We start from the raw sequence: 17,580 nt of genomic DNA, 5'->3' as shown, positions 1-17,580 counted from the left end.
ATTATTAGGAAAATACAATATTTTGCCAACTTGGTAGCTTGGAAGATGGCAAATGGTGGCGGTATTCTACCATTTGATATTTGGAAGAGAAACGCATGACAGAATGGTAGTCATGCCAGAAACGTAGCTCAAGTTGGGAAGATGACAATATGGAAAAGGTCACATCCATATTATGTTGATCAACCTCTTCTACTAGCTACTCTTTACATTAGAAGAATCATCAATCATACAAAATTGTGGAGATCATTTAATTTACTTTGTCAATTTGCATTTGATACTCGTGGAGCCGTGGGGGGTGTATTAGAACTTTGATATAAAACCTATATTGGGCAAAGATCTACATAATTTTATATAGAAAGTACTGGCATACAAAACGAAACGCCTTGCCATTGCTTGAAGAGGAGCTGGAGTGATAGAATGCGCTTTGGGAAACTTAGAAGCAGCACTAACTATTTAAATTATCCTTATTGGTGATATTTAAAGAAAGTGAGAGGAAAAAAAATATCACCTTAGCTGACCCAACTAGTTTGGGATTAAGATTTAGTTGAGCTGTTAAAAAAAATATCGTACCAACTCAGACAACTTTTGAAACCATAAAATCTAAGAGGAAACGAACTCATCTAGTGAGAGTAGAACAAGAAAAAATGCCATTTCCCCATTTATAAGATATTGAGGAAGCACGAGAGCATCTGAGCATATCAAAACCAGACAATGTGACTGCGGTTCTTAGTCATATATGGTACTTACTTGTTTCCTAGTCAACAAACATGGTGTTCGCAGTGATTGAAATTGGTTTTCTAAGTGACACTTGGGAGAGCAAGGAGACTCAAGTTTAGTGCTGGAAGAGGTGGTCGTATAAGAGGCAGTACTGCATCAAGTCAAAGCACATTAGAGAATCGCACAGGAATTCTATCAAGTCAAGGTAGCACTAGACCAGCTCAATGCTTTACCACAATTCACAAATGCTTATGAATGAAGAGAGTGACTGTTACTGTTGAGAGGTTGCTAGGTTTTGGACTGTTAAGAGATTGTGAAAGTTCTGAACATGATGTAAACGCCTTCTGAATGCGAACGTTATCATTTTCATGTATTGGATCCGAATATAATGTTATTCCTGCTAATGTCTTATAATGTAAATGCCTTGAACAATAAATGTACTTTCTATGTCTGTTGAACAATTCAGTGCATATTGGTTCAGTAAAAGATTAAATAAGCTTGTTCATGTATGGATCTGAGTTTGTTCAATCAAAACAAAAACATAATAGGCTTCACTTTGTTTTGTCACAATAAATATGATCTCCATTTATTGAGAACATTCTATGTTGGCTGTGCACTGAAATGTGAATCTTGGTGAATAACAAAACAATGTGTTTTCATTACATAATATAACAATGTGTGTTGATCTGATTGTGTTAGAATCGAATTTGTTCAGATTTAAGTGCACACAACAGAATAATGTTCAGCTTCAAATGTTGGCTGGATACATAGGTTTAATGTTCAGGTTTAATGTTATCGCTCTGAATTAAGCCTCTATGGAACTGAATAATGTTTGCTGGATACATGGGTTTAATGTTCCAGTTTGGTGTTATCACTCTGAATTTAGCCTCTGGAACTGAATAATGTCTTCCTTGGAGCTTTTTACAGTCGGCGAGTCTTGATGTCATTTCTATTGGACTGGAGACAAAAACATCTACTTAACGCAAACCTTCGTTACCGCTCCATATTCGGCGATCCTTTCCCCTGTTCATAATTTTTTTTCTTTTTTTTTTTACTCCACTTCTCGCTTTCGTATCTTGTGGTTTCCTCTTCCTTCTTGGCGACGTCGCCCAGATGCCCCAGCCGGTTCTCTTCGATTCGCAACCCAGTCTTTTCCAATCCCTCGTTTCCTGTCTTCTCTCGCAGAAGGAAGAGCATATTTTTCGGCAACTGCAGCAAACCCTAAACGCCGATCCGAACAACCCCACCCACCACTACAATCTCGTAGCCTTCAATCCCCCTCTCTCTCTCTCTCTCTCTCTCTCTCTCTCTCTCTCTCTCTCTCTCTCTCGAGTTTATCTCTTTTTGGTGGATTTTATGGATTTTTTGTTTGTGTTTCTTCAGGGTCTCTTCTTGTGGGAAAGAGGGGAAGGAATCGATGGAGAGGAATCGAGGCAATACAAGGAAAAGGCAGCCGAGCATTTCTTGGCCTGTGCGAAGCTGAACCCTAGCGAAGGTGCCGCCTTTCATTTCCTAGGGCACTACCGCAGCCAAGTCTCGGTGGACGCACAGAGGGCTTCCAAGTTCTAGCTGAGGACTGTGTCCCTGAATCCCGATGTTAAGAGTTTTCCTTTCAAGAAATTGAGTTAATTAGCGCCTTTTAAATCGCTGTTTTTTTTTTTTGCCTTCAGTAAGGGCTGTGTCATTTGTTGGATGAAGAAGGAAAGGAAATTTTGGAGAGTGCTTTGTGTAAGGAGGCATCTGGGAAGTCCCCGAGAGCTTTTTGGGCGGCAAGGAGATACACCTGCATGTCCTTATGTATATTGATCATTGGTTTCATCTTCCTTTCATTTTATTGTGTGATCAATTCAATTCGTATCATTGGTTTGTTGGTGGTGTTACTATCCTTTTTTTTCCTGCTTGCATTTCCATATTATAATCAAGGGGAAAAAAAGCTATATGCACCTAGAAAGGAGACCCATAGAAGTATTCCAGCTCCCACTGGAGTGCAATGTAAAACACCCTTCCTGTGATTTTTTACATTTTATTTTACTAAATTTCTCATTTACCATATAAAGAAATTTTGTTGGTCTAATGCATTATGGTCATGTAATTTTTTTTCAGGTCCACCAAAAGAAATGGTCAGAGGCTGGACAAAGCCTTCATCATGCAATACAAGGCTCTCCAGCATGTGCATATTGTATTGGTGTTACTACTAGTTTTATTGTTGATTCTTTGGGTTCAATATATTCCTAAAATTACAAATTGTATTATTACAGGAACTTGATCTTGCATACCAATGCTTGGGAATGTTTACTGCAGCTATAAAGGTATCATTCTGCTATTGTCAATATAAATGTCTAATTTTACTATTTACTGGTAGTTTTTATGATATTATTGCCTGAAAAATCATTTTCTTGATAAGATAAGGTGTTTAACTGCAACCAGATCCATCAAATAGGATTTCATGCTTTTATGTACCATGCTTTGGACCTTTTGCTACTTTGTAGGTCTTTTAAAGTTCTTGAAATGATTGATTTGATTGCCTATCTAGCAGATTTTTGACAGACGACTTTATATTACTTGTCTCCATAATGCTTGAAGAAGGTATGCATAGCAATGGCTTTACAAAAATGGTGATATTTAATCTAGCCATATTGATTCTTCAACCATTATCGGCAACTTCTAAAGTTTCTGTTTGGTAGCTAATTTGCTAATAAAATATATGACGTGCAGTTGCTGAGGTATGGAAGACCAAATAGAAGACAAGCAAAATGATTTTGTAGAATGGCTGCTGCCAGGGCCGGCCCGAGCCCTAGGCGACCGAGGCAGTCGCCTAAGGCCCCGGGCCAATGGAAGGCCCTGGGAGGCTGACCAAAAGGAAGCAAAGGCCCCATATAAAACGGGATCTGGAGCTGGCTACGAGTCTTCCCCCTTGATGGAAGGGAGGTGGAGAGTTTCCTGGCCTGCAGAGGGGCAATTTGGAAAGTTGGGGACAGTAGTTTTGTTTTGGGTGGGGAGAGAGAGAGAGAGGAGGGATTTGGTTGGCTTGATAGATGCCTGAAGCAACTCTTATCTTTCATCCCTTCTCTTTTTTGGTTTTGGTCTTGGTTTTCCTTCCCTCACATTACTCCTGATCCAGCTGGGCCATCGAGAAGAAAGATAGGGGGATTGGAGATGGACTTTTTGGAGGGTGGAGATTCTTTTAGTTTTCTCCTCTCGGTTTCTTCTCCCCTCTTGGGTGGTAGAGAGAGAAAAGGAGGGAGGGGGTTGAATGGCTGCTGTGCTGTGATGTTGCAGTTGCCGCTTGGGTACTCACTTGAAGAGGAGATGGTGGGATGGGACTTTTATTAATTAGATAGAGTGAATTTCCCATAATGACCCTACTTTCTCTTATAGAGAGGTTCCTTTATGGACAAATTCTTTTATTTACCTTGACCATGAAGTGTCATGGGATGACCTTTTCCTATTCGGCTCTTGCTTGACATGGTAAACAGTATTGCCAAGCATTATCTCGGTTATTTAATCAGTTTCATGGCCCTTCATTTAGAGTAATTACTTTTATGTGCTTCCATTCAAGAATAATATTAAATTGAAAAGGCTTCTTATCTATCTTTGTTAGATTCATGTATCTTTGTTCAAATAATGTACTTGATAGCTATCTATTTTTATATATTTTTTAAATATTTTATATTTATTAAAAAAATATTATTAAAAAAAAGAGGCCTCGTTCATTGGATTCGCCTTAGGCCCCAGAATGTATTGAGCCGCCCCTGGCTACTGCTTAGATACTTCTGATATGTGAACTGTGTTAGTGGACATTAATATGATATGTATGGATATAAAGTTCACAATTTATCATTATTTGAAGTTCACTTAGTACATTAGCTTTTCTTTTTTTCCCCCTTCGAGCTAGTTATGAATGCATGCTTTATTAAAGAGGAAGAAGTATTTAATGGATAGTCGTGATCCTCTTAATTAGGATATTTTGGAGTGGATATGGATGTGGTGTATTCAGGAGGAGCATTTGATGAACAGATCTGATTTGATAAATGTACTCTGTAACTTAGTTTTTGTATCACTCTCCTTCCTTCTTCTTAGTCATTGATTAGATAGTGAATATGGAGAGAGCTGCATTTACAGAAGGGTGTAACTAGACAAGGAAAGCGAACTGGACTTTACCCATGACCAAGAGAAACACCGAAAAAATTACAATCTGTAGGATAGCTGCAAAACCTTTCTTATTATGTACGGGTAAGACTATATAAAAAAAAAGTCAGGAGCCTTTCAAGTTATAAGGAAATCATTTACTCAAGTAGGAAGTCAGTTTCTATGGAAACTATACTAGCATGTTTGACTATTTTCTTTAATGATATTTACAGATGGATACTAAATGATTTTCCATTAAAAATCTTATTTGCCTGGGATTAGTTCCCTGCTAACTCTGATTTGATTTGGGAGGCTTTTCATCTCTGGAATATCTTATGCAGCTTGAGAAGGATATTGTGGTTCCGAATAAAACAGATATAGTCATTAAAGGTAAGGAAGCTGGTTGACATTGAGTCAATTATTGGAGGATACTATCTTTCTCAATTTACTGTTAATGCTTTTGTCAAAATATCGTGTAGTTGCTTTACTGCAAAAAATATCCGCTGAAACTCAAGCTTTGAAGAACGAATCATCAGAATTATTTGACTGGCTTTTGTTTTATCCTTTCCATTTTTTCATTTTCTTAAAGTTCAGTGTTTGAAGTAGTTTAGCTGTGCTTGGAATCTCAAACTTACTGAGACCACAGAGCACAGTTGAGAAATTGAGGGGTTGAGTTTGATCAGTTCCTGAAGATAACTCTTCCTAATGCCTGTAAATTCTTATTTCCCAACTTGTAGTGTGATTCATGCTGATTTTGTTTCCTTTTGACAGTCTTATGGGTGAGCCATTGAATTGGATGACTTGAGTATTTGCATTGATAGAAAGCGGGAACATTCAGCTTCATAATGTTGGTTTTGGTACCAATATTGGTACCATGCTGGTATATTGTTGGTATAGGTTGGTTATTTGCACTAACACTCTATATGCCCCCTCATACTGAGTACTGGTTTATTGTTGGTACAGTACACTATTGCCAGATATGTGGTGGTATGGTCCGCTATGGCTAATAATTACTCAACCTTGAAAAACAAAATTTATTCTGATATTTCTATTCTCATTGCAACAAATGAATGTGTTATTAGTCATCCATGGGGTTAAACAAGTTGATAGCGTGCACCATCTCTGCTACATATAATGTGGGAGGGAGGACATGTTTCTGCTGTTGTTTGCCATCATAACCGGGAAACTCTTGGTGTTTATTATTACTACTATTCTTTTGATGTAACTGAGGGAAGAAAGGATCCTTGAGTAAAATTTTAATTCTACTAGTGGAAACTGATAAAGGTTCTGCCATTTTTGTGAGGTACTTCCTTTCATTTCCTTCCTCTTGAATCATAAGATGTGTATGGATGAGTGCTCTATATGGATCTGTTAAAACACCACATTCACCTGGATTATGATTATTGCATTATTTACTCACAAATGAACAATTTTGTTCTTATACCAAATCTTGGCAGATGTGCCCTTCATGGTGAATGATTCACTTAATCTACGAGGGGAACAAATTGAAATTTTGTTATAGAAAGTTGTGGCTTAATTATAATAGTTTTAGATATCTGAGACTTGCTCTCTGCAGGAGACAAACTGAGGGAGAACTATTAGATCATCTTCTACCTCGCCTGCATGAGGTAGTAGTCACCTACTTCTGAGATAGGCATGAAAGTTTGTGTTCAATTAATGATAGTAGCATTTTCATATATGACTCATAAAGAATTTAGGACACCAAGGCTAGATTACAATTTATGGAGAAATTGAACAAGTTACAAGTGCCGACAATAAGCACACTTCAATAATTGGCTTGAGGACGAAGCGTTTGTGAAGCACATGAAATTATAGAAGTAGCGAGATTACTGCCATAAGCTTGACAGCCGTAAATATAAAATGATAACTACTGGTTATATTACTCCAGTCATCATCATATTCAGCTAACACATCAAGCTGATTATAAGGAGGGACATATAAGATGTGATATAAATTTTAAACCACCATGAGTATCTCCTGACTTGATGATTTGAAAGTTCTGGGTGGGCAGCCGACAAATTTGGTTATGAATTTGATATCCAGACAAGTTATGATATCCAGACAACTTAATGTAAGGTCAAAGTTTAAATTACTGGTACTGTTACCGTATTAGCACTTGGCTGGGATGCTGTACTGAGTGTCGATATACTGAGTACTAGTTCCCTACCTGTCTGTGATGGTACACTTCCGAATAACTCATTTTGTCACGTACCTAACTTTTTTTCCCACTGACTTTTGATCTCTGACTAGTGGAAAGTTGGAAATGGGTGTTAAGAGTGGCGGAGTATCATTGTTGTGTTCAGTGAATTGTTTATGGTCTTCTTTTCGTGTGTTGGATTCCAAATTCCATCTATTGTAGTTTGTGAATAGCATATTTGTGATGATTTAGGCCCGTCATAACTATTCGTATTACGCCATCAATCCGTTGCAGCATTCTAGTACTTGCTCATTTTTCAAGGTCATTGTGGATAGAAGTTATGGATGGAATTCTCTTTTATGGATGTCCAAATTTAGGGACACTACAAGAAAAAGGGAATTTAGCGGCAGTCAAAACTGCTGGTAAAAGTATAGAAATTCGATGGGGAAGCTTTTTCGAGCGATTGTACCAATCGCTACCAAGCGGCAGCTAAGGCCTGAGCGTGTCATCGCTATGTTAACCCTAATGAATTACATAACCGTTGGAGAAAGTATATTTTCAACAACAATTTAAATGAGAATTTAGCAGCGCTTTCCAACCATTGAAGAAACTTTATCCAACAGTCCCATCTGCTACCAGAATATTGTAATGGTCATCTCATTGGATCGGTAATTAAAACTTTTAATAGAGGTTCCCAGTGACCATGACAATTGGTAATTATACTTTTAGCAGCGCTTCTACGTCAGGTCTCCACCGCTCTTCTCCTCCGGTCCTATCTGAAACTCAAATGTTCTGCAGCCAAATAATTGTTTGATATCATTTCGAATAAGATGATGGATCCAGAGGACCCGAATCACCATCTCTGGGGAAGATGGAGAGCATCGTCCTCTTTAATGCTCCCTCTGATTACTGCATGCAGCGAGTGCCATATCATTTTCCCTCTCTGTTGTTGCTGACAATGGTCCTCTCTCCCTCTCTCCACTGCCTCCTCCTCAATCCCTCCTCCTACTCGTCTTCTGCCCCCTTAATAGCTAGAACGGTGCCGCCCTCGATCGCCCTTCCCATCGCCGCGACTCCTCTCCCCCTAGATTCGATTGTGCTGCCACCTCCGAGTACACCAAGATCACCATCTTCGATACCCAAAAGGAGCAAGATGCCGTCAACTCTCATGTACCCGAGGATGACCTACCTCATTACCTCACTCTCATGAACCCGAGGATGACCTACCTCATTACCTCACATGATGGTATGCAGCACCATGGCAAAGAAAGAAACTCTCTCCTGCAGTACATCATCTCCAGAAGAAGGCCCACCACAAAGAGAAAAAGAAAATAAAATGAATGCCGGAGAGGAAGGGGAGGAGGGCCGCTTCTTCGAAAGGGATTCTCGCTGAGAGAGGGTCTGGTGCTGCTGGTCAAGCTTCTGGAGCGCTTCTCGGGACCTCTCCTGGTCGATTTCAAACTGGCTTTCTTCTTTCTCTGCGGCACCACTTGAAGGAGGAGAAAACCTTCTTCTGCTTGTTCTCCATAACAGACCGAGCCTTGTGGTGTACTTGTGGTGGCCAATATTGGCATCTAAACATGATGACAAGGCTGTGGATTTGGAGTGAAAGAATGGAGAGGTTAGTGGTGGGACTGCGTTGAAGAAGATGTTTGCTAGCATCTTGGAAGCAGCATCGATTACGCTTTGCAGCAGTTCATAGTTGGTGGCGCTGGCGCTGCTGGCTGAGTCGCTGACACCTCTGAGTGGATATGGGTGAAAATATATTTTCAAGATATGAAGTAGTAGCTAGAACCAGATCTTTATTAACTGGAAGTAGTCATTTGAAATGGAACGTCCATCCTTCTATCCATCCAGTGGCAAGAAATAATACCATCTTCTCCCCTATCAACACCACCACCTTGCCATCAACCATTCAGCCCATCACCACCTCCACCATTAATAGCATTCCCCTAGCTCTACCAATAAAAGCCCTTTTAACGTCTTTTTACTTTCATTTTAAGTACCACGACTAAGTTGTCTACCATTTGTTATAATGCCCAGTAGATTTAGTTTTTTACTTTCATTTTAAGTACCATGACTGAGTTGTTTACCATATGTTTGTTATAATGCCCGATAAATTTATATTTATTGTAATGCTCGATAGATTTAGTTTTTACTTTCATTTAAAGTACCATGAATGAGTTGTTTACCATCTATTTGTTATAACGCCCAGTAGATTTCCGTTTGTTGTAATGCCCGGTAGATTTAGTTTTTACTTTTATTTTAAGTACCATGACTAAGTTGTCTACCATCTGTTTGTTATAATGCTCAGTAGATTTATGTTTGTTGTAATGCTCAGTAGATTTATGTTTGTCGTAATGCCCAGTAGATTTAGTTTTTACTTTCATTTTAAGTATCATGACTGAGCTGTCTACCATCTGTTTGTTAAAATTTTTTCATCATTTTTCAAAAAAAAAAAAGGCTTTCTTTAGTGAGTTCGTCTTAGGCCTCCAAAAGCATTGAGCCGCCCTGTTCATGTCCTCCGACTTCGATATTCCAAACCCGGGAGACAGAAACACTCATAGTTGGAATACCAAAGGATGCTGGACGAGGCGGTGAGGCTGCTGAAACGGCTGTTCAGGGAGGGATCTACAGGGTATGTCACGCCGCAAGACGCAGTGCAGGCAACAAAGAGGGAGACCTACTGAGGATATTCAAGGAGCTCAAGCTTGCGTCGCCGCGCGCATAAGTTTTAGTTATAATTTTTTTCCGCTTCCAGCTAGCAGTGTTATAGACTTGTAGTCCATTCGATGCCAATGTCAACAAATTTAAAAAACACGTTTGCTCATGTGGCACTAAAACACAAGTGGTATCGACCTTCGTCAATATAATTTTCTAGTTTCATATGATTTGTTAAGATTGTAAACTAAATTGCTAGGTTTGTCAAAATCGTTGATTAAACTGCTAGATTCTAAAATCTAGAAACTCGATCGCTAGCCTAAAAGTTGATGGTATAAAAATAATTTTTTCAATTATTTCAACGCCCCTGGTTGGCGCCCTGTTTCAGCGACCCGGCTATTAGTCTTTGGTTGGTTTGGGTACAGGAACGCGTCCCTTTCGAAAGGACTTGGTCATGCTCATGCTCATGAGACAAGATGAATGAAAGCCCACCCAACGATCCGGGTCCCGCTCCAATAAAATAACGTAGTATAATATTATCTTTTTATAAATATTTTTTTAAATATCAAATTTTTGCATAAATATTTTTTTAAAATTAATATTTACTTGTATACCTTATAAAACACTTATTTGGCTGTTTTTTTTTTTATTATTGTTTTTTTATATATACCCACGACCGGTAGACATGCAAAAAGAAACATTTATAGGACGATTGTAATAAAAGATAAAAAAATAATTTCAAAATTTTATTTTATTTTTAATTAAAATAAATATAATTTTTTAAAAAATAGTGTTTTATGAGAATATAAAAATATATATAGATTTTAGAAAAAAATTTATACAAATTTAAATTTGTAAAAGGATATTTATGAAAAAAAACTATATTATATAGTACGAGTAGCGTGCTTTACACGCAGAGCACCAGCGCGAGAATTCTGATAAAGAGACAAGAAGGGTGTCTTTAAAAATCAAAAAGTCTTGATTTGATCGTGGGCAAGATAGATACAAGCGCAGCTCGACGTCCATTCGCCTACCTGCTGCGTGGATATTCGTACCTCTGACGATGTGATGTGGGGCGCTGCCAGCGGAACCAAAGCAAACAAAGAGACGGATACATGAAAACAAGTGACGTGCCAACCTTAAATACTTATGAGTTAGAGCCTGTTTGAATATCTTTATAAAATGAAACTGAAAATTTTATAAAAAATAGATTGATCCATCTTGCATTTTAGAAAAATCTATCCAAATCCAACTCAAATTCTAAACTTTGAACTGTAGAAAGACAAAAAAATTTCTTCCCACATGATTTGGATTGGATGATATTTGGTTGATAGAGGGCGTTGCAATCTACAAATTCTAACAAATTTATTTTGCTAGAGATCTTAAATAAGAGAGAAAAGGATAATATCAAAAGGATAAAAAATGGCTAAAACTGAATTGGATATCAGTATATCCATGTCTGTACTGGTTCTTTTTGACAACTATAAAAATGAATACGAATATTAATCGAATACAAAAATTGATATTCATGTTTGTTACAAAACAGATATTAAAAGTATACATATACATACAGATATAAGTTAAATAATTAAACTTTATGACCATAAAATTAAAAATATTATTAAATAAATGATAAATCAAATAAATAGCATGTTAATGTGGTTATATATTTTCTAAAAAAAGTTAATAAAATTTATAAAAGTTAAATAAAATTACAGATAGAATCAAATATTCGGATATGAATCGTATAGTTATCTATCTATATCTATTTTTTTTTACGGATATAAATACGGTATAGATATTAGTAATGCTCAAATTTATATTTATATTTAAAAAATTGGAGTATAAAAATAGATTGAGATAGGATATTATTCGATCCAGTTACAGTCTTAAAAGCCGCTCCTACTCCATATTCAAACTCCTGTTGAAAATTGTTGAACTATCTTGCGCAGATTCGGGACCACTTCACGGGAAAAACCCAACATCGGGGGAGAGGAGATTCCATTAGGCACGTCTCTCCTTTTTTCCTCTCTTTTAAGTTTTACAATGTTGGATTCTAGAAAGAAACATGCCTAACTTTCAACTGCAGAAGTTCTTATGATTGATAACTCATAAAAAAAAAAAAAAAACCCCAAAAGACTGATCTCATGATTCTCATCAATCCTTGTTTTATTGAGAAAATGAAAGAAAGGAAGATTAGGGACCTTCGAGAACAAAAAAAATTGGCCAAAAGTCAGACCTTAGGAAATGGACAGCCAATTATTTAAGAAGCAAAGGAAGGAATCCAGATTACCATGACCTCGAAGGAGCAAAGCCGGGCGTCATTAAAAAAATAAAAAAAAAAAAGCAGAGGATCTAAACTCCCCAAAACCACAAAAGGACCACCCCCAATCGAAGGAAACAAAAAAGGACCTGGATCTTGGGACCCAAGTGCACCCCCATGGATTAACTAGAAATAATCGGTCTCTAAGTGGATATCTTTATCTAAACCCCTATTCATCTTCTTCTCCAAGGGACTGGGGACAAACTGATGTGGGAGACAAATGAGTGCACGAGAAGCCTTCCTTGGGGTAGTTGAGGAGTCCAAAGAAGAATCCTCCTCCCACGCCCTAAACGGTGGCAGAAGACGGGCAAGAGAACATCGAGATGGCAGAGATCTCACCTCGGCACGCGATCTCTCACGTGCTCATCGGATCTTCGTCGTATCTATGAGCCGTTGTGATATCCCTTTCGCCGGAGGCATTATTGCCTGTACTGCCGGTGCACGCAGCCAATCAGGCCGCTGGTTTCTGTGATGGTGAACCCAGATGCGCGTAGTGTAGGCCACGATTTTTACTAATTTTTTAGGCGGAAAATTTTTGAGTGTGCGTATCTCCTGCTTCCTCTTTATTTAATTTTTTTATTAATTTTTATGATCAGAATTTTACTTTTTTTCTTTTTTCTTGAAAATATCTAAATTGTCTATCTTGGTTCTATATATCATTTAGGGTTTGTTTGGATCGCGGAAAAAGAAGAAAAAAAAAGTGTAGTCAACGGAAAAGTAATGAGATGCCTCTTGTTTGGTTGGAGTTTTCAAAGAAAAGAGACGGAAAAGTTGTATTCCTGGTGTGGACATCAGTGTCATTCTTGCAGTTGTCCTGCATCAATTTCCATAGGAATATGATTCACATATTTCATGAGAAAGTCTTTTTTATAAGAAACATTGAAAAATAACTTTTCCATGAGCCGGAAATCACTCTATTTTTATTTTTTCTAAAAAGAACCTTCAGCATTAAAGAGGCATTAAAGACCTAATTTTTTATTGATGGTATAATAGAAATTACACATAATTTTTCTATGAAAGTGGATGGTCAACCAAGCATAAGCCCTTTGGAAAACCCCACCCGCGTAGCAACTCGTATTAAGTCCCTCCAGCTCCTTCCACATGTGAGTACGTGTATGTCACACCAGCACCACGTAAGTACCGGCATACTAGATGGCAACTCCATTAGACAAATCAGGCGGGGGGCATCCGGTTCCCGTATTTAATCGACGCCCGCGCGTTTCGAACCTGGACCACTCCGGTAGAATCTTACCTCCATTCCAACCATGCTACCACCTCGGTGGTTGAGACCCAGCATTTATTGCCATTGGTCTACAACACTAATTAAGGCTTTTAGTTATCATATCACATAAAATAGATAAAACAAAAAGGAGTATAGGCCATGATATCAATAATCTCAATAAAGCCGGAGTATAACCACTGCTCACCTATTCTGGTATAATTCCAGCGAGTAGAATTAAGAGCAATAATTTGGCACAACTATGAACAAGAAATTTTCTAATACATCCATAAGATTTTTTTGAAATATTATGCATAAAAAGCGACATGGTCAGTAGTTTTGTTCGCCTACTAACATGCTTATTTGAAAGTCAACTGTTGGTGGAAGTGTTGGTGCGAAGAAGTAGTGTTAGTATTATTATTATCTTTAACGGTAGGTGATGAGTTGTTTATTACCATGCATTGATGGCTCACTAATACTTGATTTTTAAAAGTTGCTTATTTGGATATTTATAGTACCTGAATGTTTGCATTATTGGCTGCCTATGGTCCTCCACACATTTAGAGAGAGAGAGAGAGAGAGAGAGAGAGCTGATAACATGGGAAAGAGAGAAGGAAAGGTGGAAGGAGAGGAAAGGGAAGCTCCTCTCCATGGAGACGTGCTGGAGGCTATCGTCTCGCACGTGTCCACCATGGATCTCGTGCCAGCCTCGCACGTATCCAAGACGTGGCGCAGCGCCGTCCTTTCCTCTCTCCGGCGCTCCCCGCGCCGCGCCCCGTGGCTGTTCCTCCACCTCCAGAGCAGCCGCGACCCCTCCAAGGCATCGACGCACGCCTACGACCCACACTCCCGCGCGTGGACTCCCCTCCCGCACGTGCCGCGCGTCCCACCTCGCGTCCCCGTCCCCCTCCGTTCCTCGCCCCTCCTCCACGCCCTCTCCATCTCCCGCCTCGCCCTCTCCGCCGACCCCTTCGGCACCGCGTGGCGCGAGCTGGACCCCCCGCGCGTGTGGCGGCGCGATCCGGTGGTCGCCGCCGTGGGGCCCGCCGCCGTCGTCGTGGTGGCCGGCGGCGCGTGCGAGTTCGAGGACGACCCGTGCGCCGTCGAGGTGCACCGCGGTGGCGGGTGGGAGGAGGCCGAGGCCCTGCCGGAGGTCTTCAAGGGGTCGGCGGCCGCCACGTGGCTGTCGGCGGCGTCGTCGGACCGGGCGGTCTACGTGCTGGAGAAGCAGTCCGGGTGGGCCAGCCGGTTGGATCCGGAGACCGGGCTGTGGGGCCCGACTCGGCAGCTGCGCCCGGATCCGAGCGTCTGCCTCTCAGCCATCAGCTTCATCGACCACGAGCGTCTGGTCCTGGTTGGGCTTTGCGGGTCGGATTCGGATTCGGGTTTGAGGCCGGAGAGCCTGAAACTGTGGGAAGTGGACAGCGAGACGCTGGAGGTGGGAAGCGAGGTGGGGAGAATGGGGAAGGAGATGGTGGAGGGATTGGTGGGCAAGGAGGAGGAAGGGTCGTATTCGTGGGGAATGTCGTCGATCGGATTCGCGAGCACAGCGGGTTTCGGGTACGTTTATAATCCGGCAAATCCGAGGAAGGATATATTCTCGTGCGAGTTTGCGGCGACGGACACGGGGAGTGACGGAGGGTGCAGGTGGGAAAGAATTCCGAGTCCGCCGGCGGTGGTGGAAGCCAATCCGACGCATAGGATGGTGTTCAGGTGCTCCACAGTTGGGATGGACGAACTTAAAAAGCTTCTGCGGCCGCCGAGAAGATGAGGTGAAGGGGTTTTGGAACATTCATGCCTCTGTCAGAGAGCAGGCGCCCTTTGGGGCCTGCAGCCATTAGGCAGTGTTTTCTTTTTCGTCTTGGCGAAAAAGAAGCACTGCAGTCTTTCCTGTCTTTCCTGTCCTTTTCTTGTATTTTCCCCCTTTTTTTCGCCCTTTCCTTTCTATGTAATTAATTTACTTTGAGAACTGTTATTGACGACCGGAGAGTTTTCCGACGTCGAATGTCCTATAAAATCTTGGAAATGTTTATCTTGTCTCCACCAATGCACTAAAACCATTAGATGATGTTTGCATGCATGCCTTTATTAAAAAAAAAACAAAAACAAAAGGATGTTTAGTTATACCACCCAAACACCATTTACAACATGCCTGATCAAATCATTTTATGTCTATTTTTTTAATTATTCCATGTACCCAAATCAGCCTTTTAGATAGTACTTGTAAAATTAATTGCAACATTATCTATTATACTATATAACTACTATAATATCAAAATATATTTTAGTATATTATAATAATTATTAATTATTATTATTATTATTATTATTATATAAAAGTGTTAAAATAAGTATTCTGTATATTATAACATATATATATATAAGTTATTATATTAAGATAAAAAAAATATCAGAACATTTTAATATCATCGGCCTACCTATTTATATAGGAAAGCAAAATATTATGATACAATAACATCATAATAATATCATTTAATATTAATTTAGTAATTTAGATACTAATATTATAGCACAAAATATATAGTATATTTTATCTAACCTATGTTTGTCAAATAGTATAATATACCATAACACTATACTATTAGAACATATGGTTTCCATGGTGTTGATATTCTATTGAAATATTGCTATCGATCATATAAAAATGCATAGCACTAACACATGGTTTATAAGTTATTATTTAATATTGATATTATATTTAGAAGTATTAATATATTGCACAAAGTATACTGTAACAAGTTAATATTAATATTTATAAGTTATTCTCATGTTCCTTGTTCTCCGATCAAATGCTATCTTAGTGTTTAAAATATTTAATACTTACAATATATAATTAAATTTTGCAAAAAATCTATTTATCTATTTTTTCAGAAAGAATTTATAGCAGTCAACAATGAAGTAATGAACCCCAGGACTACAATTCTATTAGCCTCCTGAGAATAGGACGTCCAGGAGTTTACTCTTAGCATTTAACCACTCCACTCCACTTCTTTAAGTGATCGAAAGCTCCCCTATTTACCAATTGGTAAGAGAAGAAGCAATGGTATAATTATTGCACCATTTAATTGACTGAGTACTTCACCGTATGAAGTGTTTATTGAACGGGACAACGACTTCCATCTGAAAACGTCGTTCACGTTGTCCCAGTCAATTTTATAGGTTGGGGTCGGCCTTTGGATTGTTTGCAGCTGGGTTTTAATTTTTTAATGCCCTTCCACTGGTAGTCTCCAAGACAACAACTACCGCAGAACGCTTCTGTATACTTTTAAGTGACCATGATCAAAAAATGAGCGACCAAACATGGTATTGTTTTATTTGATGGCACTTAAAAATAAAAATAAATTAGATAATATTTATTAGAATTTATCTAAATCTATTTAAATATGGATAGAATGTTGACATTCAACTAATATCTGTATCTGTAACTATACCTGTAAAAAAAAGAAATAGATATGGATATGGATAGATAACTATCCGATCCGTATCGGAATATCCGATTTCATTTGTAATTCTATTTAATGTTATATAACATTCGTAATTTTTTTAAAAAATAATTATTGATTTGATTTGTCGTCCGCTTAATATTTTTTTGATTATGTGGTTCCAAAATTTAATTATTTTATTTATATTCATATTTTTTTATCCAATTTATATTTGAATTTATTTAAAATATATATGGAAATAAATTTTTATATCTGATTAATATTTGTGTCTATTTCTGCATTGGCCAAAGAAAATAAATATAGCTATGGGTATATTAGTGCTTAATTGGTATCTTAAACTTTAATGACTGTTTATTTCTTGATAGCAGCAGCCATCACTCTGTGGTGCCACGTAGCATCGATGGTCCGAAGATGATGGAAAGAAGCAAACGAAGCAACCACCATGATGTCGACCAAACATTGCAAACAGGACCACGTTTCCACTTGGCTTTTCCTAAATCATGGTGGGATTCGGTTGCTGCTGCTAACCACGCCGTCATCGACAAACACGGAGCTACTTTGTCTTGCGGCATTCGGACCCGATTCAGTCCAATAGATATGATTGATGGAATTTTGTCATGCATCAACCGGGTCCAGCTAAGGATAGCAAAATATGACTGGAATCGCCAACCTGATCCATATTCGACCCACCATAAATAAATTTGGGTTTGGCCTAAACAGGTTCGGATCATAAACAGGTTGATCCGTTTAACCTGTTTATTAATTGGATCGGATACGGCTTTAAGATGTCTAACCCTTTTAATCTGTATAACCCATTTAATAACCCGTTTAATATATGTCGGGTTGGATAAGAGCCACGGCCCACAAGGACCCGTCATCTGTTTAACTTTCAAAGTTCACCTCGAGTCAT

At 38.9% G+C, this 17,580-nt stretch overlaps 1 protein-coding gene and 1 long non-coding RNA gene across 23 annotated transcripts; both read left to right on the top strand.

The window, feature by feature from the left end:
- The first annotated feature begins 1,594 nt into the window (after window positions 1–1,594).
- Window positions 1,595–9,933, top strand: LOC120110523 (uncharacterized). Of its 22 annotated transcripts, XR_015968307.2 has the most exons (7): window positions 1,610–1,980; window positions 2,101–2,514; window positions 2,641–2,709; window positions 2,821–2,896; window positions 2,976–3,026; window positions 5,187–5,235; window positions 5,325–5,912. It is a non-coding gene; the product is annotated as an uncharacterized LOC120110523 (long non-coding RNA). The 22 variants fall into 22 exon arrangements; XR_005511592.3 differs by having other exon boundaries at window positions 2,101–2,709; window positions 2,821–2,887; XR_015968312.2 differs by having other exon boundaries at window positions 2,101–2,709; window positions 2,821–2,893.
- A 3,769-nt stretch (window positions 9,934–13,702) lies between these two features.
- Window positions 13,703–15,249, top strand: LOC103708205 (Kelch repeat-containing F-box family protein). The gene has a single exon (XM_017843068.4). It carries the CDS (start codon window positions 13,751–13,753, stop codon window positions 14,975–14,977), a length of 1,227 nt encoding a protein of 408 aa, XP_017698557.4. The 5' UTR covers window positions 13,703–13,750; the 3' UTR covers window positions 14,978–15,249.
- Window positions 15,250–17,580: the final 2,331 nt, after the last annotated feature.

This window comes from Phoenix dactylifera, chromosome 1, assembly GCF_051530095.1.
Source record: "Phoenix dactylifera cultivar Ajwa chromosome 1, Ajwa_hap1_PhDact_Kaust_v1.1, whole genome shotgun sequence".
NCBI classification, from domain to species: Eukaryota; Viridiplantae; Streptophyta; class Magnoliopsida; order Arecales; family Arecaceae; genus Phoenix; species Phoenix dactylifera.
This window is presented reverse-complemented; position numbering and strand designations above follow the sequence as displayed.